This window comes from Takifugu rubripes, chromosome 22, assembly GCF_901000725.2.
Source record: "Takifugu rubripes chromosome 22, fTakRub1.2, whole genome shotgun sequence".
NCBI lineage: Eukaryota > Metazoa > Chordata > Actinopteri > Tetraodontiformes > Tetraodontidae > Takifugu > Takifugu rubripes.
In genome coordinates, this window is record NC_042306.1 from 10218576 (window position 1) to 10240678 (window position 22103).

The 22103-nt window shown below is 46.4% G+C and overlaps 2 protein-coding genes across 2 annotated transcripts in view; one reads left to right on the top strand and one right to left on the bottom strand.

Annotated features, from left to right (window-relative positions):
• LOC101063757 (myomegalin-like) overlaps positions 1–12371 on the bottom strand; it is a 29144-nt gene extending 16773 nt beyond the window's left edge. The window contains 9 exon segments of the mRNA XM_029831704.1: positions 3771–3824; positions 4298–4454; positions 4529–4686; positions 4769–4892; positions 5567–5643; positions 8497–8607; positions 10829–10896; positions 10985–11031; positions 12171–12371. Coding sequence (XP_029687564.1) covers positions 3771–3824; positions 4298–4454; positions 4529–4686; positions 4769–4892; positions 5567–5643; positions 8497–8607; positions 10829–10896; positions 10985–11031; positions 12171–12220 — 846 coding nt within the window. The 5' untranslated portion in view covers positions 12221–12371.
• A 6234-nt stretch (positions 12372–18605) lies between these two features.
• tm6sf2a (transmembrane 6 superfamily member 2a) lies at positions 18606–21671 on the top strand. The gene is made up of 10 exons (XM_003975661.3): positions 18606–19072; positions 19486–19589; positions 19664–19761; positions 19840–19943; positions 20015–20097; positions 20165–20289; positions 20402–20503; positions 20583–20675; positions 20755–20874; positions 20977–21671. Exons 1-10 carry the CDS (start codon positions 18981–18983, stop codon positions 21184–21186), a joined length of 1131 nt encoding a protein of 376 aa, XP_003975710.1. The 5' UTR covers positions 18606–18980; the 3' UTR covers positions 21187–21671.
• The last annotated feature ends 432 nt before the right edge of the window (positions 21672–22103 follow it).

Here is a 22103-nt window from a genome sequence, read left to right on the forward strand (position 1 = left end):
TTTAGAGGTTGGCATGCGGTTGTCTCTTTCTCCGTTTGAGGTCCCATATGGCATTCCCAGGACAGGGGAGCCCAGCCCTATCCCAGCAGGGCAGGGGCTCCGACGTACCAGCACTGGCAGCTTGCTGCCTTTCGGGCTTCTGACTGGTCTGTGGACAACATAGCTCTGTAGCAAACAGAGGGCCAGAGACAGGCTGGGTCCAGGTGATTCCAAATCATTTGGGGCTCCCGTGGGCTCCTCGAGAGGGGAATCAGCGATCCGGTCATCCATTAGTTCCCTGGGGGAGCTCTGTGGTCCATCTGTTATGTCTCCAGGATGAAGAAATTCATCATTGGTTTCAAAGGAGCCTACTGAAAGGCTGGAACTGGCTCGTCCTGCTAGGGTGCGTTCGCTGTCCGACGTCCTCGAGCAGTTTTGAGAAGGAACCAAAGTTAAAGAGGACGGACCGTCTTCCGAATCCTCAAGATTATCTCTTTTTCCTGCTCCTTCTCCCTGACCTCCAGTCACACTGCCTCCAACCACGCTTGCTGAATATCTAGTAGAGGGACCACATGAAATACTGCGGGCCAACTTCCTCGGCACCTTGCATACTGCTTCATAGTCAGAATCTGCCACCCGCAAGTAGGAACATCCCCGGCACCTCCTGGGAGTGGTGGGACCACAGTGATGGGACCCAGTGACTTCTGATCCTGGACCCGCTGAACTCTGAGAATGGTGGTGACACTCCAGGTTGTCATCAGCCCAGGACTCATACAAAGAGTAGACCAGGTCATCCTGCAGCAGAGCACAGTATTTGGCATGGGTTAGGCCTGAAATGTCCACCATCCCGTCTCCTGGCGCCTCATTGTTTCCAGGGCACTCTTCTGAATTGGTTCTTCTGTACAGCCCACCGATGCACTGCCTCAGCCTGTGCTTCTCTTGCAGGAGCCGCTGCAGCCTTTCAATGGAGAGGGCTTCCACGCGGGCGATCACCGTGTCAAACCGGTACATTCGGTCCAGCATGAAGATGCACTTGGAGCAGGCAAACTCTCCTTTGCCGTCCCGGGTCAATTCACGTCCCAGCGCATGAGACAGCAGCACCTGCATGTTGAGTTTGGCAGTAGGGTGAAAGATCCATTTCCTCTGGTTACCACAGAGCTCCCGTCCACAGATGCGACACGTTTCCTTCATCTTGATATCAAGCATTCCACAAAGCTTATATACTTCAAGTTAAATTCCACTTGATTGTATGGCTGCAACTTAATCACATCAGTCTAAACTACTGCTTAGGGGGGGAAACTGCTAAGCTCCCTTTGAAATCAGTCCTTACTACGGCAGAAAACCCGCGTTTGCTCAGAATGGTGGCATATTTGTCGCAGTAAAATTGATGATAAAAACCTCCGGTGGCATCGCGTCCATCAGTAAAAGAAGACATCTGTCAGCCCAGGAGCACCACTCATTTCCTGGAGGTGCAGGTGCATCGTGAATATGGCGCACACACCCCCACACGAAGCCACACTACCGTCTCTTCAACAGGATACATCATATCAGGCTGCACGCCGTCCAGCAAACCGCTGTCTCATCTGGTCAACACGCATCTCTGCAGCAACAGTCGGCTGTCACGGGAATACGCCAACAGCACCGAGCGACGTCAGGTTAACCTGCCCGCCCGGGGGTCGCTAGAAGCGAGCTAACGTCGCCCTTTCCTCGGCGGTGTATTCTGTGGCGGTCGTCCGACTCTTTCTTCGGCGTTCAGCTCCGAATGAGGAATTCGTCATTCATTTCACCGGCCCCAGCGTCATCAGCCGACGCGCGTTCACCGGGGACGGCCGCTCGTTCGCTCCGACCTCCTCCGGTTGAATAACGACGTGTCTGCCTCAGCCAGACCTGCGGCAGTGGACCGCACCATCAGGAGAAAAGAAGGGGGTGAGGCCCGGCGAATTCACACTGGGACGCTCAAAACTTAATAAACGTAATCATTCCAAGTCAAATCGAAACTTTGACTGAACTATATATATAATAAAGATTCGATGTATCGCTAAAAATGTAATGTAATCCATAATATATTTCTGACATTTCCTCTGGGTGGTTGTGATTTACCCCTCACAGCTTACTAGGGTCCGTTCGCATGGCTGAACAGGTAAAATGCACATAACATAACATTAGTGACGCTCTGTAAAATAAAATGAAAATACAAGGTACATACTCTAGTCCATTGCCTTGAAAGTGCGGGTGTTGCGAATAAGATTTTCATTAGGTTTTGTGAGATCATTTTAAGATCTGATGTTTTCATGTTGTAAATAAATTACGCAATTTATTCCTTTTAATAGCATTCTCATCTGACCACTGTGCCAAAACATGCGGTCTCTAGGATTATGTTTATATTTTGTTTCCATGATCCTATCACTTGAACAACGCTTCAACTATTCTGGTGAAACAATTGGCTTCTTATTGAGTTAACCATGCCAGTATCTGCAGTGACAGAGGCACAGTCATGCTGCCATAGTTAAGAGGAGAAAAACAAAAGGATCCATTATCAACACATTTCCATTTTCAGTACATTTCTAATCCATAAAATATATCTTTTTTCTTTAAAAAAGGCTTCTGCCTCCTTTAGAGATGTAATTCAACTCTAAATGGCTGTGGTGTCTGGGATACTAATTAAGAACTGGTACAGCACTCTTCTGTCTGAAGCAACACAACTTGATATCAGGGTTGAGGTTGCTGAGCACTCAGAGGTTGACCTGACCTATCGACAACCTCACTGAAACCAGACCTGCTAAATTGCTGACTGGCCAGGGGCTTGCATAACCACATGCTAGTGAATGAAGGCGCCTCATGGAAATTACACACACAACACCATATACTGTACTAGTACACAGGACTCTGAGGCACAATCATCCTCGTTTATTTTTAGTGACTTTAATTCCACACATCTATAAAGCCACTAGATTCTGCTGTTCCCAGCATATCATATGTTTTAGGTCATGTGTCACACCATCTTGGCATACAAGAAGCATCAGCCAATCCTTTTTGTGGATTTAATCATAGTACTACTTTGATTGGTTTGTTTGTTCTTCGTTGCACATATACAATGTTTACCGACCTGCCGCGGTTTGCATTTTACATCCAAATCCAATTTACAAGCTAAAAGGCATGCAAAGCAAGTTGTAAATTACCTTTAAAGGACTTTCACACTGAATTAGAACATGTGAACTTCAGGAGAAGTTCCTCTGGAGGTAGAGTCCATGTGCAGAAAATGTTTGCAGAATTCCATACATCTCGAGTGTATTGTATTGGTTTCTTCCTTCTACTTTCTTCACTTTAAGAGGACATACATCACACTGCATTTGTGTCAGCTGATAATCAGACCAGAATAAAGTCCCGCTGTAGGGCTCATGAACCTTTCAGGTCAGATTACTACTGGTTTTCTGTCCTGATATTGTTCACAGGCTGTTATTTCAGCCACACAATGTACAATAATGCCTCTATTTTTGCAGTACATGTTTGCATTATTAAAGGGCAGTTATACAAATGCTACGAAATTCAGCACCACTGCAGGCATTTTAAGGGCTTTTGTGTTAAAAATTTTGCACTGAATCAATGATACTGTATATGATTGCAGCTGATTTGGTGAAGTGTGTATTATGTTGCTGCTACACTGCATGAGGCGACGTTTCACAGTGAGTTGTGTGATTCTGCTCTGACACTCAGTGGAGAGCTTTAAAACAGCACCTAGAGGGCCGGATGTACAGCCGACATCTTTTTGTGCATCAAAACTCAGACCCTACCTGCATCTCTTGTTCTATGCGCAGCCTCTCTTGACCGAGCTCCTCCTGATAGAACTGGAATGGAAGACACACATTTATCAGTTGTTCTAATGAGATAACGCATACACGCTAAAGAGTAAAGGCTAAATATTGACACTCGAAATGGCCGTGACAGAAATAACAATGACATCACCCTTCAGGGGTGCCTCACTAACGGCATATATTTGCACCTGCAGTAAGTGTGTATGTTTAAGTTTAAGCATAGGTCCTGTAAGCCACATGAATAGTTGCTAAAATAAAGCTATGGAATGTCGCACATGCTGCTTTGGGAGCCCATCTCTGGAATAGTCTGAAGGAGCGACAGGGTGGGCCACAGGAATTCAGTAATATTAGAATGCTCGTTTAAGTTGCAGAGGAGTTAAGATTTACACTCTACATAAGTAAATGTGGGATAACTAGCTGATGAAACATGAAGGCTTTATGGAAGGATGCAGCGAGGCTTGGCAACCAGGTTGTCTGAAATTTGTTTTTTAGAGAACTGCACACACCTCCACATCTTTGTCTTTTTGCAGCAGAGATGAATGAAGCTCCTGAACCTGCATCTCCAGTTCTCCCACCTTCAGGGTGAGATTCTTTTTCTCCCCACTCAGGTCTGCGATGGAGGCCTCCTTAGCCTGAAGCTTCTTCGTTAGCTCCTCTATTAACCTGGGTACAGACAGTCTGTCAGTAAAACAGTTGGGATTATTTCAGCTCTTTACAGCCGGTTTAGAATTCCCTACCTGTCTTTGTTGCTGCTTGAAGGTGACAAAATTCTGGGAGGCTTCTCTTCTTTTGGGATGTCCTCCATGGAGGTGTCCAAGGAGAGGAGGGATGTGTGGGACTGTGATCCACCCTGCGAGGCCATCCTCTCCGCCTCGCTGCGTGCTAGCTGGGCCTCCTAGGAGTGTAAACACACATACAGTCACGATTTTTTTACATAATGCCAGCTTCAAACCCCCAGATGTTCGGAGTGGACGAACCTCCTGCAGGAGCTGAATTTTGGTCTCAAGCACTTGCTCCATGTGGTCGATTTCCTGCTGCCGCTCTTGACACCGTCTTTGCAGCTCCGCTTCATTGTGATTGGTCACACTCTCCGCTGTTGTGCTGTTAAAGAGAGAACGTGACAGTGAGACGCTGGATGACATTAATCATGCGATGGTGAAGCCCAGCAGATGTGATTTAGGCAGGAATATTTACTTCATGTCTTTGCAACCCCTTTACTTTTATGTCCATGACATTAGCGTATCCTTCAGACTCCAACTGTGCGAGCATCTGCCCTCATCCCTTTGGTCAGTCAACAACACTATCCCAGAATTTCTGCTCCCAGAATGGCCCACGCCACTCTGTCGCCTCGACTCCCTTCCTGAGGCACGTCTACATACATTTTTAACTCCGTCCAGCACATGCAGCAGCTCAAATAACTGGGATATTTTGAACTAGTCTGAGTAATGCAAATATCTCTCTCATGGACAAACAGCCTTTATGAGCAGCGGGGAGGACCAACGACAATGAGGTCAGAGGAGAGACCATTTAAATTTTGGGAGTGGGCTCTCATATGAGCGTGAAATATGGAGTACTCCAAAACATTCCATGTCAATTTCAGAAATTATTGATCCAGATTAGTGCCAAAATGGTCAGTGGCCCAAATCACTACTCTGTAAGGTAAAAGTATGTCAGTTTAGGCCACATCTTGTTCTTCTGTAAACCTCCTTTCCACGATACACAAACATTTCATATTCGATCCAAATATAGCTGAATTTTCATACATGTGTACTCACAGTGCTTTATCCAAAAGCTGCTGTTTCTCCTGGAGCTCCTGCTTCAAGCTTTCCACCTCCACCTTCAGCTCGATGTTCTGCAACAGAAGACAATGTTTCACTCCCACCCTCAGCACACAACTCTGAACAATGAAATCTCTCTGTGTAAATTCATAGGAGTGTTTGATGACACGGTTAAAAAAAAAATCATTCTATTATGAATTCAAAAAAGTGGTTGGGCTCTATCTTAGAGGTCCAACGTCCCCACACTATACCACTTTCTCACACATATTTAGACTCAGCAGGTAAATCCCAGACTTCTTTAAAGTCTGAAATTGTCAAATTGTTCTAAAATGTACCGTAGACTGCACAGTGTAGTCAAAGGTTTTATAAAAGTGCCACGATATTTTAACGTTGCACTGAATTACGTGAGCACCCCCTGCTGGTTGTAATGTGGAATTTCATTTCAAGGACCAACCATATTTTAGGTTCATCTCCCTTTATCTCCCCAGTTTAGCTATTTCTACACTGCACCAAGGTCTAACATAGAAAAATGTGACAGTTACTTCAGCAGAGCTCATCTCTCATTAACTGTACACTAAAAAGTCAATAAAAGAATTCACATTTCACCACCTTATTGTTGTGGTTCCTCCTCCATTCATGGTGCTATATTGGTTTACACTATAATCAGCTGTGTGAATCCGGCCTGGTGGTCATTGTGGATCCTACATACAGAACACATCTCTGTGCCATCACTGCTGCTATATTTAGAGCTGGGGAATTCAAAGCAGCTCAGATAGTCATCCCTGAGGCCAAAGGCCGAGCGCTACAGTTTGTTTACCTGCTGTGGTGGGCACCACAGGGCCAATCAGGGCCTCGAGACTGGATACACAACTGGAACAGCTCAAATGGAGGAGCTTGTTCTTTCCATTCTGCCCTCAAAGAGGCCAGCTTATCTGCCTGTTGATTTGGACTCAGATCACAGCGCTGATCTTACTGGAGTTTAGCACTGGCATTAACACTGATTGGCTCAATAGCATCACAGCACATCTCCCTCCCTCTTTTGCCTTTCGCCACTCTGGCTTTTGTTTGCAGGCGTCAGGAACCATCGACCTTCCTCCGTCCCTGAACGATCACGGGGAGCGGTACACGTGTAACACCAGAAATCTGCACTGTGCCAGAACATTTTCCTGAGAGGGACGTGTGAGCCCCCATGCACGCAAGCCTGTTACCAGATACCGACACGTTTCCCAAACACGAGCAGCACTCAGCACTGGTGCTCCAGGCATATCCACTAATATTCAGGAATAAAACAAACAAAAATGACAGATTTGAGAAAGTGTAGCTCATTAGAGGCCAACAGGAGATAAGCAAATGAGTAAATGTCTACAATAAACCTTATTATGTCAAATATCTTCTTCAATAAGGCGCATGCACCCGAAGTTCTGCTGTTCTAATTCCATTTCTAGCTAAACTCGCTCTTTACGGTAACTATTTCTATGACACTATCCAATTTTTTACCATCCTTGACCAAGACGGATGTAGCAGCTGGGGATTATGCAACACTTTGAGCCGTACTACGTGTGTTACCACAACTTGCCTTACGGTAAGAGGGATGTTTTCTCATGTTGAAAACAGCTCTAAAAATAGACCCCCATCACTGTGCACCTGCTATTCTGCCCCCCAGCAGCCTGACGGCCCTCAACGACAGATCTTATAACAGGACCGTGCGGGAGGAGGAAGGAGGCGGCTGCACCTTCGCCACCAGCGTTAGCATCTCTCCCTGATCCCACGTTGAAAAGTTTTTATTCATCTCAGAACAGGACACAGTAGGATTCTCACAAACACACTCGCACGAGCCTGTTCTGGAAATAGACTCTACAGCTCCGAGTTCAAGAGCCAAAACCCAACGCGCTTCACGGCCTGAGCCGTGGCGCCGATCACGTATCAATGAAGACCTCAAGTGGGACACAAAGATTTTCTGTCCAGTTAAAGAAATAAGACAGACGGCCGACTTCAGAAGCAGAGATGGGATTGGCCCAGCTCCGCTGGAATGTGGAGGAGGAATGTGAGGATACTCAGATCCGTCTCAAAGAGACCTTTGTCTCACATCAGAATCCTACCTGACCAGTAATGAACAGCAACAGTCTAACTGGTCTGATCAGTGATTTATGGTATAGAAACATCTGCATTTGTTAAACATTTGACATGTTTAACAATGTTTAAAAAAAGAAATGAGCAAGTTTCTATTTCACATGTTCGAATGCAATATTTAAACGTTTGAAATGTGAAACCAAACACCTCCTTTATCCCATCAAACCCACTTAAAAGACACCGGCGATCGATTTAAACAGCTCCCCATCGCAGCAGCAGCAGCTGTCCAGCTTGTTTCTGATAATCAATTACGTCAGCCGGAGGTTTTAAACCTCGGCCACAACAAAACAGCACGTTGATGACTGAATTTTACTGACGAGAATATGAACATTTTTGAACCAGCAGAGCTTTATTGGCTGGAATTCAACTTTCATTCCACAACAAATACATTTTCTTTATTTTCCAATGTGTGCTTCTTTAATTAGGTGCAACTTACAAAACCCTGGATTTTTTTTTAATGTCTCCATGCCAGACAGTGTAAATAAGCTATTTACACTGTAAATAAGCAACGGGGATCTGACTTCTAAAGACCACTAAAGTATGCACAGCTCAAACAGATCCTCAGCAGATCCCCCCCCCCCCTAATGTTCAGGCCGCCTAGAAAAACAACAGTTACTTGGTAAAACAAACAGGCCACCTGTCCCATCATCTCAGGACAGCTGGGTCAATAATTACAGGGAGGCCTCACGCAAACATGGCCGTGATGAAAGCTCACCGGAGCCACACAAACACTCGGTCTCAGCCAAACAAGCCTTTGGCCCCTGAAGAGCCGTCCTCAGGAGGCCTTTGCGACTCACCGTGCGGTACACGTCTTCGCTGCTCTCCTCATACTTCTGCTGTATCCTCTCCTCCAGGAAGTAGATACGGAGCTTGAGGCTGAAGTTCTCCTTCTTCAGGTCATTCAGGTGCTGCGACAAAGTGCGGTAACCGTTAGACATGACCGTCAATGAGCACCCACGATGTTTGACATGTCCTGTGATCGGTCAGAAATAAAATATCGTCTCTAGCGTCCCCTCTGCATCGTAGGTGAAGACGGGTCCCATTTCTGAAGGACAGTGGTTGTCGGGTGTCCTTTTGTCAAAATCTGAACATCAGCATATCAAATCAACGATAAAGTACCCTCCCATTGTGATACAATCTAAAGCTCTACACACACACACACACACATAACACACACTCTAGAGTCTACGGGACTGGTTGCGGTGCAGAGGGCGAGTCTGCAGCCCGACATGCAGCCGTGTCAGATCCATGCTGCACTCTGCTCCTCTGCGGGAGGGTACAGGGGCTTATTTTACAGGAGGAGACATCCCTGGAATCCCAGCTGGAGGAGATGGGTGGAATGAGGGTGGGAGGGAGAAAGAGGGCGGGGGGTGAGGGTCTCAGGCCTCACGTCTGGTTGGGACATCCCTCCCTTTTGGCACTCATTTTATCTCCTCTCTTATAGACATTTAATCCAGTTTAACTACACCTCTATCAGGTTCTAGCATATCTGTCATCACCGTGGGGGGGTTAAAACCTTTTTATTCCTGATCTGAAACCCCCTTAAATGCACGATAATATGTTGCATCTAGGGCTAATATTTACTAACTATTGCTAGTTGGTTATGTAGAACAGCATAACCCTAACCCTAACCATGATTTCACTGTCTAAAAACATGGATCCACATTATCAAAGATGAAAAAAAATTGGCTAACTGGTAAAATCGGTTAGTGTTGACCAGTGCAGAAATGTAAGGAAGGGAGCAGGTGAATGGAAAGAAACTGGATGAAACAGGAAACCCAGGAGCTGCTAGCCACCGTGCTATTAATAGAGAGATGTCCTGAATCTCTCAGACTGGTGAATCCCTGAATGCTCCTCGGAGGGGGAACAGGATGGAGCCGACAGGGAGGAAGTCAGTCTCTTCTTCGGCTAATCTGATCCCGGCCGTCTCGCTTGAAATTTTCATGAATGATGTCAGATGCAAAGAGCATCAATAATGAAGTGAAGCCCAGCGTCGCTACATAAGAACGGGGCCTGTTTGGTGAGGGCGTCCATTTAAATATCGGGTTACGTGTTGCTGTTGCTGGCTGATTAACAGCATATGGGCGCCAAGAGTCTCACAAGCTGGACTCTTTGCAGTTCACACACTGAGGGCGTCTGAAGCTGCGGCTGTGGAAAGCGACAGCTTTAAGCTTTCGTGACAACGCAGTGACACCTCCAGATTTAGCAGGTCTTTTGAATGTGGAGACTACTGCTTTTACCACACTGCTTTGTTTTAAGGTCACAAAATTGCACGATAGTAAAGCTAATTATAGTGAAAGAGAAGGATTAGCTTAGTGTTAATACAGAAAAAACAGGGGGAAAGTAATCTCACCTTACTTTGATTAATATAATGTATTTCTATGTTCTCTACCTATTCTCTCCTCCCCCTTCTCCTCTCTTTCTACCCATCCAGCCATCAGCAGGAGGGTCCCCCTATATGAGCCTGGACCTGCTCAAGGTTTCTTCCTGTTAAAGGGGAGTTTTTCCTTGACACTGTTGCTCGTTGGGGGTCAGGCCCTGGGATTCTGGAAAGCACCTAGAGGCAGTTTTGAGTGTAACAGACGCTATATAAATAAAGATTGATTGATTGATTGATTGATTGATTGATTGGCCTGCTTTCTGTTGCTATTAACCAGGACCTTTACTGATAGCTTTGTGTTATTTGCTGTCTTTATGCCACGCTTTTCAAGTCTAATTCCTGATCAAATATATTTCACAGGTCTATTGATTTTTTTTTTTTTTTTTTTTAAAGAGCCAAGTGAAATTATTGCATGTAGTTACAGCAAATGCAACTGCTCTAAATATAGTGCAGCAGAGACTGAAGAAGTGGGCCATCCTGTAGCCAGAAGCTGACTGTAACCATCAAGAGGATTAAGGGTGGTTTCCTCAAGTTGAAGGTCTTCTCCTTTTTCATATAACATCAAAATAATCCCGGACAGGTTTCAGTGGATATGCACTTAAATTAACAAATATAATACCCTATAATTATGCTCAGGTGTCGCACGGCGTTATTCCACTAGAGGGCACTGTTGAACATTTTACTGTGGATATACCAGAAACAGGAAGTGTCATATTGAACTGTATGGAATTCAGAATAAACGTCCTTACCTGTTCAAATTCTTTGAGAGTGTGGAGCTGAAGAGGAGGAGAGTTGTCTGTTTCATCACTGCAGAAATCTGAGGACAGGAGAGCAGATGATAAAACGAGTCCTACGCGCCTCATCATTATTAACATGTATATCCTAATAAGAGCAGCAGAACACACCTGTCATGTGACCTACGGTCTTGGATGACCTCTTCTCTTCCACCGCACTGTTCCAAGAAACAAAGAACACGGCATCGTCAGAAAAAAAACCCACAATAGATGACAAATGTGGAGTAATATGAAGAAACACCAACAGTGGCAGCATGTTAACGTCGTAACAATAATCACAGTTAACGCGTCCTGCAGAACAGCTGTCTCCAAAAGGCACTTAAAACTATTCCACAATGGGATCCTGCTCCCATTTGCACCTCTGTTGGATATAAAATGTGCGGGGTGGGGGTGAGAGGAGGGGTCCCATTGGGGGTTTGGTGGGCAGAGGCTTTCATCTCAGACCTGCTGTTTACAACCCCCACAAGCGTTGATAAAGAAACAACTTTTCTCCTTATCTCCTTAAGAACCAAGCTGATTAGACACGCGGGGGTGATGGACAGGTGGTGAATGGCTGCAGCACGACAGAGGAATCATATAAATGTTGAACCCAGACGCGGAGATATGTGTCTGGGCTGCATTTGGACTTCAACGCCAGCTCCTCTGTCAGCTGCTCTGCACGAAAACGCAAAAACAGTTGCTGCACAGTGGAGATTTCCCCCTTCGACCATGTGGAAATCCATGACCCACCGCTGGAGGTGGGCGTCTGAAACCAACCGTAATTATTTTACAGACAAATCATTGATTGGGACGGCGCGTTAACCAGAATGTCACACAGTGCTGCATTGAACTGCTCCAACGATAAGGCTTGTAGTGACAGACTGTCAGCACATTTGGGGAGACTAAAAGTCTTGCATCTGGCATTATTTCCCCCTGCGGCACCTCAATGTCTGGTGGAATTTAGCATTGGCACGTCCCACCTGGGGAACCACAGCAGCACTTCCAGATGGGTCGCGGAGTGATCTTCTCATCTACAACAATGACACAAGCAACGCACCGAGAGGACGCTGCAAAGACGGATCCGTGAGTGGGCTCAGCAGCTTTGTCATGAAGCCGAGTGAAGGGTCTCATGCGTGCAAAAGGCCTCCCCCGACAGCATTTAAAGGCTGCTTAAAGGCGTCATAGCGAAAACAGATATAAAACGCCATTATGCCCCCTTCTGATCAGCGCGGTTTTGCCCCCTTTTCCCCTTAAATGAGCGCATTGATGTCCCGCTTTGCCCCCCCTCCCTCCAAACGACAGTGAAATGCCGCCTCACCTCTCAGACTCTCCCCAGATTTGCTCTGGCGGCGTTGGGCTCCAATCCATATAGACAAACCCTTTATTCAACGGGCATCCATGCCGCCTTCAGACCATCCGTCCATTATTGCCGTTCGGTGGAATAATAAACCCTCACGCAGGACAGAACCGTGCCAATGAGCGCAGGACGCACCGCGCAGGTTCACGGGAGGAGGCGGGGGGGTGATGATGCGCGTAAAAAAGGAAAGGCGAATAAGGGTGATGGAGCCCCCCCTCCAAAAAAAAATCCCACAATGATCTCCCGCTGTTCCTTACACCCCCAGCCCCAGTGGGACCGGTTTCAGGATATAAAAAACCCAAAAACGCTCTCCTCCCCCCGCGTCCTTCAGAAATCACGACCCAGGTCGTCCAGAGCACCGGAACGCCTACATTCATAACATTTATTTATTTTTACAATTATTCACTTATTTGACTGTTTAACCTTCTATTGTGCGTCCCGGGAGTGGGTTCTTTAATCTCGCTGAAGGGAGCAGGTTTAGTTAACAAGATTACTGCCGCTTGCTCAGAGGCTCAGTAATTTGAGGATGAAAAAAGGATGAACCTCTGGCGATCTTGTTAGAAAGTGCGAGAATGGGCAACTTTCCTCCTAATTAGCAAACATACCTTCAGTGTTAAGACATTGACAAAACAGAGATAAATAGCGTTTTTCATATTCGGGCCACTTTGTTTTAGTTAAATTCAGCAGGCCAGAGCCAGCACGATATTTTGTTGACGTTCGGATGTTACAGGAGACAAATACTTCTTCAACCTGAAAGACCAAAAAGTGTGCATGCTGCAAGTCCTCACAAGATACAGGAGCACCTATTAGTGTGCATCAGTGCATCAGTTGTGCATCAGTGCATCAACGTGCACACTGTGCATGATGATGCACTGTGTATTCAGGAGATGATAACTTGTCCAGTCAGGCTGCGTCCAATCGTCCATTATATGTTTGGCTATAGCGCCCTCTGCTGGATGAAATAGCTCAGCCCACTATCACAAACCCTGCGTCACGTTCGTGATAGTTTGATTTCCGCTAGATTGAGTTAAACTTTTACAACTATAATTTTCCTTCGTATTTGTCACTGTTTCTCAAGGTAATTATGATCAAAGATTAAAAAAAAAAACACGAAATAAATGTATCTGGCAAATGAAGTAAACTGAAGAAACTCTAGGATCATGCTGACATTTTTGTAAAGGTGTTTATTGAACTTTACCTTCACACACATGATTTTGATATAGAGAAGCGGTGGGACTCTAAAATGAGGATTCTTCCTGCTCCTTTTGGACATGGTACAATTTAGCTTCAAGTGTTTTATCACGTTTGAGATTTGTCTTTTTTTATACGATCCGCATATTCAAATAAAAGCCTTCATTCGTTCGTTCGTTCATTCATTCATTCATTCATCCATTCATTCATTCATTCATTCATTCATTCATTCATTCATTCATTCATTCATTCATCCATTCATTCATTCATTCATTTTGATGGACTGCGGATATAATGAAATCTTTTTGGATGCGTGTAGTAACTTTAGCTACCACTAGATGTCATCCTAAGACTTTTTCTCTGACCTTCGAGATGCACTAAAATTAAGTTAAAGGTTTAATTTCACACATTCATGATAATCCACATCATGTCCTCTTTCCAAACACGACCCGCGGGCCCGTCTTGCCTGCCTGCCGCTCCGTGTTGATGATCCAGATGGCCGGAGCCTTGATGAAGTCCCTGTCCACCACCTTGTTCTCCTCGGCCCTCGCCATTGCCTCCAGTTCGGGGGAGGTTTCTGGGCACCAGTCCGCCATGAACTTATCCTTGGCCTCGCAGTAGTTCACTGCCACCTCCTGTGGCTGCTCCCCAAGCAGCCAGTCTGGTTAAGCAGGGATGGAAGAGAAAGGTGGGAAAAATTAATGAAACCCTTGAAATAACTAAAGGACCCGTGGTCACTAACCTGCTATGTCATGGATGAGGTCCTTGATGAGGTGTCCGATGATGGCGTAAAGAACTCCCATTAATATGATGACAGCGATGACCAGGTAGAGGGCATAGTTGGGCAGGTGGACAGCGTCCCGGGAAGGGGGTATATAGCTCTCAAAAAGCACCGTCCCGTCATCTTCTCTATAAGGAATCTTGGAGCTGTCCGTGGGCGCATCCATAACTGTCTGTCGGCCCTTTAAACTGCAGCAGGGGAATCCTCTTAAAAGCTTGCTGTCATCGCCATGTCGAAACACTCGTGCACAAAAATGACATCTTGCAGAGTATTCTGCTCAACCAGATCTTCCACTTTAAAACACCTTTTAGCGCAACAAATCCGGCAACAATAATCAGTCTTCACTCAAGAATATGTGCATGTGACTGTCACTGGCACCAGTTTGCCTGCCATTCGCAACTACTTGTCTCATTGGTCTACGATCAAGCTACGTAGATTAGCTGCAGCAGCCCCAAGGTCACACAGGTCAGAGGAAAAATGGAAGCATCTGCCCGGATGATGTCCAGGAAATGTATTTTTATTTAAAAGAATATGATGTGGCTTATTTACTCTCACAAATGTTTTCACATGTGTAATTATGTCATTAATAAATATTCATTATTGGTATTGAAGTGTGTGTGTGGGGGGGTAATCCCTCCCCTTCAGTAATAAGGTCACTTTCTCTCATCCAGGTATTAAAGATAAGATGGATTAACAAAGACAAGACACAACAACACTCTTGGATTATTCTCTTGTTTACCGGGGGAGAAGTTCCATTTTCTGGGACGGCACAAAAGTTTGCACTAAAATAGACTATAATTGCAGGAGGTAGCATGGATGTGATTGAAGATGAATATTAACAATGACTCACAGGCGGTTTTAGGGCCACAACCATTTTAATAAATAATCAAAGTCAGCAATTATATTAGAAGCAAACATGAAACACAGTGGCTACAGAGATGATATTATTGCAGTGGAGCTCAGAGGGAGGTGACCTGAGGACTTTGGGGGCAGGTGAAGGTCACACTGTGAGCTGAAGTCCGTTTTCCTCCTGGGTGCGAAGAAGCGAAGGCGCTTTTCAGAGGGACGGGTGGGGACGGATGGACAGAGGGACGGTGGGAGCCGGGCAGGACCCCGTCCTTTTCGGTCTCCATCTTCAGCTCATATTTATGTGTCAGGTGGTGCCACTCTTCATCTGCCCCGGCACTCCCTTCTTCTGAGTCATCCTCCACCATTTTAGGGCCAAATAACCAGTCTGTGAGGAAAAGACAGGTCAAAATAAACATTTTAAGGACACGCGCTTGCACATCTTGCATGAAGTTAGTCGTTTTTGGAGTAGATGTGTCTTAGTTTTGGTTAGTTTGTGTGAAACTAGATGGATGCTAACACAAACCTGGTACCACATTGTTGAAATCTCTCAAAAGATTCACAACAATTTGCCTCTTAGGCTTGAAATAACTCGGGGGTCACTGTTGGGGAGGTCACAGAGAAACTTGCTCACCAGAAACCGGAAGGAAAAAAAACAGGGAAAATCACAGATGCCGCCGAGGAGAGGAAGATGATGCCAGAAACAGGTACATCAGACTGGCTGGAGCGATGGAGTGGTCACCAGTCACTGGGAGTGGGTGGGGGGGGGGGGGTTACCTGCCAGGTCATGCATCAGATCTTTTATAAGATGTCCCACTATGGCGTAAGTTGCTATAACAACCATCACCAAGCCGACTAGGACGTAGATGACATTGCGCGGCAGATTTATAGCGTCTCTGGCTGGAGGTATGTAGTCCACAAAGTAGGCCCCCTCGTCTTCCTCCTCTTTTCTCCCGAACAGCTGGAGGAGCCGCCTGTGCTCGACCGCCAGATGTGTGGCGTTCAAGAGCAGTTGTCGGTTCATGGTGGACGAGTGGCCTGTTTTGACAGGTCTTTTAAGGAACGGAGATGTGAGGGGCTTTAACGGCGCCTCGGGGCCTCTTGGGGGGATCAGAGCTTTATCGTCTGGCCGCAGATCGGAGCTGCTCAGCAGTACTGCGCAAACTTAAAAAAGAAAACGGGACTGGATGAGAGCGGGGAGCAATTCAGGATTACCGGAACTTTTTCTTTCTGAAGCTGAGACATGTGGAGGCTGACAGATGGAAACGTCAGTGGGGTTGGAAAAAGACAGAACCACAAGATGTACTTTCAAATGTAGATCACCAGATGAGAGAAATGATGAGCGATTCCCTTAATCTTTCCTTTGGTCTTAAATCCCAGCATTCCTGCCACTATTCTTTGGGACAGAGGTGCCTGGTCAAAATAACAGGGCGGCGCGACACCAAGGAGGAGTGAATATAGGACAGACAGAGTTAATAGGATTGAGTCTGTCACGGGGAAATATCAGTGTTCCATCTGCGAGGATTAGAGACACAGTAAGGAGAGGTGGACCAAAGAGGCTTATGGCCCTCCAGGGCCACCATATTCGCTGCTTTCAATAACTTAAGTCCACTTCTTGCATGAGTGATGATTCTGAGATTTGTGGCCAGTAAATATCTCTGCACATGATGAGAATTCAGCACAGCATCAACAGCCAATGAAACAGTCAGAAACAGGCGGGAATGTTGATCTGAGGATGAGGTTTTGGGTTCTTACCTTTGGTCAAAACCTACAAGGGCTCCTCAGCTGGACAGCTGTTTGGTTCGCTACACGGGCGTCTCTGCAAACAAGCACAAACGGCAGGTTACCATCAGGCCGACCGCGGTACCGTGGTTACGGCTGCACCTCGACGCACCATCAGGGGACCAAAAAAACAGCTATCAAAAGAGAAACTCCTTCTTTAAGAGTTCGATACTTTTTCCTCTCGCTTGGAAAGCTTCACAAACTGAGAGACGAGAAACTGCCACTCTATGATGGTGATGGCGACGTTGGCAAAAAGGATGAACCAGGAGACCGGGTGCATCCCCCAGTAGAACTCGTGTGTCATGGTGATACAAACGCACAAACGTCCGGTGACTGAGGGGCGGTGGAAGGAGTGTTGGGTGTGGTGTGAGGTCTCTGGAGTATGTCGGGAGAGTAAAGCTGTCGCTGTCATTCAGTAATCCTTCACAAGATTTGATCGGCCCAAGCCAATGTCACCCGCCAGACGCTGTTTGTGCCGCGTCAGGAAAAAGGCAGAAGAGGGCGTTTGCTTCACGCCTGGGACTCTGATATCGCCCAGTCGTACGTCGTACGACTTCTCTGCCAGAAAGTTTCATTTTACGTGCTCCCTGCTGCTGCGCAAGAGCGCGCGACGTGGATATTTTGCCGCCCTTTGGGGAAAATCAATAATAATTCTGACATTTTCTGGTTTCTATGCCCAAAATTCAGACCAACTGTTACCTGGGGTGGATCCGTCCTTGGCAGGGGGTCATTCAAATGAGTAAATATGTGCTCCAGAGGGCATTTTCCAAGTTTTCTCCACTAATAAAAAGCTGAACGGCTCTATGGTCCTAAGCAAAAGCAACTTTAAAAAAAATAAAAATAAATTGACACCCATTCATCCCCTCAGCCTAAACGACTGCGCCTCACTCATGCTGGGCTGACCACGACCTTCTTGGGTTTGTCCTCAGGCTCCACCATCCACTTGTAGTAGGCGTCCCCCAGGATGAAGGTCCAGTAGATGATAGTTATCGAGGTGTTCACGGTCAGGATGCCGATGATTAAAGGGTGGAACATCGCGGAGCCTGTGTGGAACGGGTGTCACCTCTGGGGGGGAAATACGTCTAGTGTGTTGGCGGAGGGTTCCCTTCTATGTCTGATTGGATCACATCTCTCTTTCAGCTTCTATCCTCTCCGTGGACGCCCCCACCCCTCCACCCTTTTTCCACTGGTCACTAAGTTTCTCTGCTAGCAGTGACATTAATCCCCCTCAGCTGCAGAAGATAAGGCTGCATTAGATGCAGACCTGCTTTGGAAATGCCGCTCAACACTCATCCATAAGATTCTGTGACGCAACCGGAGCTGGAACTGAAGGGTAGGGAAATGGACGGGAAGGGGGGATCTCTGGATGTAGCCTGGACCTGTCAACCGTGACACACGTGAAGGTCGTTGGTCGTTGTCTGGTGTGAAACCTTCCTAACTAAAAAAGAAAACGTTTTAAATAACACATAACATTTGTTCTTCATTTTAGATTCTTCAGATAATCCAGAGACTAATCAAAACGAAGAAGCCTTAATCTTACACAAAACACGACAGATGGCTCCTTAAGCAGACCCCAGGGGCCACGGGGTCCCAGACAGCATTTTAGCAGCATTTGCTCTCCGGCAAAGCTGCAAACACAATTTATTACCTTTAATCCCGAAACTAGTTCAAACGAGAAAGTAAAAGAGCAGAATGCAAGTCAAAAATGCCAAGAAAGTCGAATAGGAGGAAGATCCACCACTAGGTGGCAGTAGCTACAAACATAAACTAAACCATGGCCAGCGTCTTGTCTCTAAAACAGACTTGCAGATCAATTTAATTTACTGCGTTCATGGTCTCATCACATATTTGTGGGGTTTTTTTTCACTCTGATGAGTGGTTTTGCGCGTTACGCACGGGCGGTTCGTTAACGCACCGCCTCGTCTTCTAAATCTCTGCTCATCAGCCTGAGATTTGAACTTTGAGACCGAGCAGATAACAGACGCGCTGCAGCAGGAGGGCCCCGTGGTTGCTTCGGATCAAAAGGCCACTGGTGACACTCCTTTAATGACCCACTTCCTTCCCTCAGCGGGGGAGACGCGTCGAACATGCTCCGCTCCACAGTCGAGATTATTTAGGGAGGAATAACATCTTTAACGCCGCTGTTTGGATATTTCTTATCATTTTACACAATGAGGGTGCCGGTGGAAGTCTCCGTCTTTCTCCTTTCTCTCCTGGCTCCTGGGGTTTTGTACGCCATGAACAACATCCCTGCGCTCCAGGAGTAAGTGTCCGCGTAACTTTGCTTGCATCTTGGCCTGATTATTTTAGGAGGTAAAGCCCCACATGTCAACAGGCTTAAGAGGCGGCCCGGAGCCTGATGGGACACGTTTATCCAGGGGTAACCTTGTTTATAGGCGATGTTAAGAATCTCAAAAATCCTACAAGGAAAACAGGATTCGCTTAAGCTTTAAATATAAATCAATTCAATGTTGTGTACTTTATGATATTTTTAAAGCAACATGCCCCTTGTGAGGATCATCACTACAGCTGCTGCTTGTAAAGAATTATTGATGACATTTCTCTACAAATCATGTTTCCAGAGTTTGAAGTAAAGCCTAAAATCTTCAGCAATAAACTCAACATATGAGAGTTCAGTCCCCTCTCCTCTGATCATTTCTTTCTGTTACTCTGCAGACCCCTCCCCATCCTGGGAATGGGAATGGTCGTCCTGGGCCTGGTTCTTCTCCTCCTCCTTCTCATGGTGCAAAACAAGACAAAAGTGGACCCTCTCTTTTACGGTACACCATCAGAAACGCGCATCTGTCGGTCATCAGTGGTGGTCTGTTTTATTGTTTCCTTGTTTTGTTTCCAGTATTTGCAGAGTTCTCCTTCACCTGCATGGTGGGTCTTACCAACGCTCTGGAGCAAGACGGCTTCATCTCTGGCTTCATGGGCTTTTATATAAAGATGGTAACATAAAACCGGCTCACTGCGTGACAGCCGCTTCAAAATGTTCATGTATCAGACACAGCTTGATTTCATTGTCAGGGGGAGCCTCACTTGAGCAATTCCTATGCTGTGATGATGTCGTACTGGGAAGGCGTTGTTCACCATGCCCTCTTCTTCGCCATCATCCACCGCATGTTCAGAGGGTACACCTGATTTTCTGCCTGTCATGTTTTCACTCAACAAGCCAACTGATGAAAGTGTTGTACTCTCACAGGAAGTCCTACCGTAGCCTGGGGCTGTTGTGGGCAGGCTCCTCCATCGCCCAGCAGATTGTTCTCATCCCCGGGGTGGTCATTGGTGAGAGCACGAACCCCGCGGTCAATTACGCAGTTTCATTATGCTGATGATGTTCTCGCCTGTGCAGGAAAACACGGGTCTAACATTCGACCAGCCTTTTTGAGGAACGTCCCGTTCTTCGTGGTTCCATTTTGGGCGGCGTTCCTGCTCTTCAGAAGATCCAGAGTGATGCCGATCACGACAGCAGACAAGGTTACTTTCAGTCAATTAGCGCAGGTTTTAACAGTCATCCAACACGTTGGAGGCGCGTCTAACATCATTGATTATGACCAAGCTCAAATTTAAGTCGTCTCCTGCTGTCTAGGTCGCAGCAGAGCAGAAGAAAAGTCTCCTGTCTCGGCCCGTTGATCTGCTTCTCTCACTTCTGTTACTGGGAGCTGCGGCGTTCTCGGTTTTCAGAGGATTTGTGAGTAAAACTGAACGCAGAAGGTTTCCCAATGACCAAGACCTGAGCTCACACAGCCGTCACTCCTGCTTCACTCCAGGTGGTGCTGGATTGCCCGATGGACTTTTGTTTCTCCTACATTTACCAGTACGAGCCCTACCTCAAAGACCCAGTGGGATTTTCCCGTATTATGGTCAGTCTGGAGAAAAGTGGACCACCTTTACATAAATGCCAGGAACCAAAATTTGATATTTGTTGTGTCATCGCTGCAGATGCTGGTGTATTTGTTCTATGCTCTGCCACTGCTCACGGTCTTCATCTATGGCCTGAACACACCCGGATGCAGCTGGATGTTGGACTGGACCATCTTCTTTGCAGGCGCCGTGGCTCAGGTGAGGCCAGCCATAGTTATTGCTGCATTTACCGTTCTTGCCATTGATATTCCATTTGAACACGTTCGTTATAACATTGGCTTCCTCCCACTGCTGCCTCAGACCCAGTGGTGCCACATCGGAGCGTCTCTGCACTCCCGCACTCCGTTCACGTACCGAGTACCATCAGATAAGCTGTGGCCTGTTATCGCCCTCAACGTGCTCCTCGCCGCTGTGCCGACTCTGCTGGCCCTGCGCTGCCACACCAGCCCTGCCTTTTTCCTGAAATCTGTCCCCATGGGGCAGACAAATGGCAAGAAGAAGGAAAACTAGACCCCATACACACACATGCGCACACACACCAGACATGGACGGTTGTGGAATATGTCATGCTAATGTTTTTTGGTGGCCCTGTGTAGGCAGAAAAACTGCATTAGGGATGCAATTTTTCAACCCAGAGGAAATCTAAAAATGTTTCTCCCAGCGCCAACCGTTCCGAATCAGTCACCTTGTGCAGCCGCAGCACTCCCAGTGTGAACTATTGGACTCAGATAAGATTGTTGATGGAGAGCGCCAGCAATTTTTAGGTGACTTGGAAATGTTGCTGTCTCCTCGATATAAAATTATTTATTAAGTTGAAGTGGAGACGTGTGTACCAGACTACTAATGGAGAAACAGCTTTGCAGGCTGAGCTCGAAACCCTCCTCAGCTTTAGGATTATTTTTTCTGCTTTCGGAATGAATGTATGTGCATATTGTGGCTATAGAATGACTAAGTGATGTTATATAGGAGGAAATAAAACATGTTACTTAATCAAAGACTCGCACCGGGTTCTTTTATTTTCTGCAGAATCCCAAAACGCTAAGATATTCGGTTTGAAGCCTAAGCAGAAAAGCAAATGAAGCGTTTTTTCTGCAGCCCTGATGTCATTTTGCCCTACCTAAACGTTGGCCCAGTTATCGCTGCTGTCACAGTGATAAGAACTGAACCCTGGATTTAGGTGAGCTGTCAAATAGCGTTGAAATGAGTCAGCTGTCTGAGGCCCTTGCTGCAGCAAAACTGGGAATCCGTCAAGCTGGAGTCCAAATTTCAACAGCTTCTCACACTGTTGTTTAGCTGCATGTTAATATTGGTATTCTCACTGTGTGAGGAGGAGTTAATGGAGCTACATGTTCACAATGCCGCAAATATGAGCAGATCTGCTCCTGACAATTTGATCAAAACTAGTCTTTACCAAGATGTTTATCAGC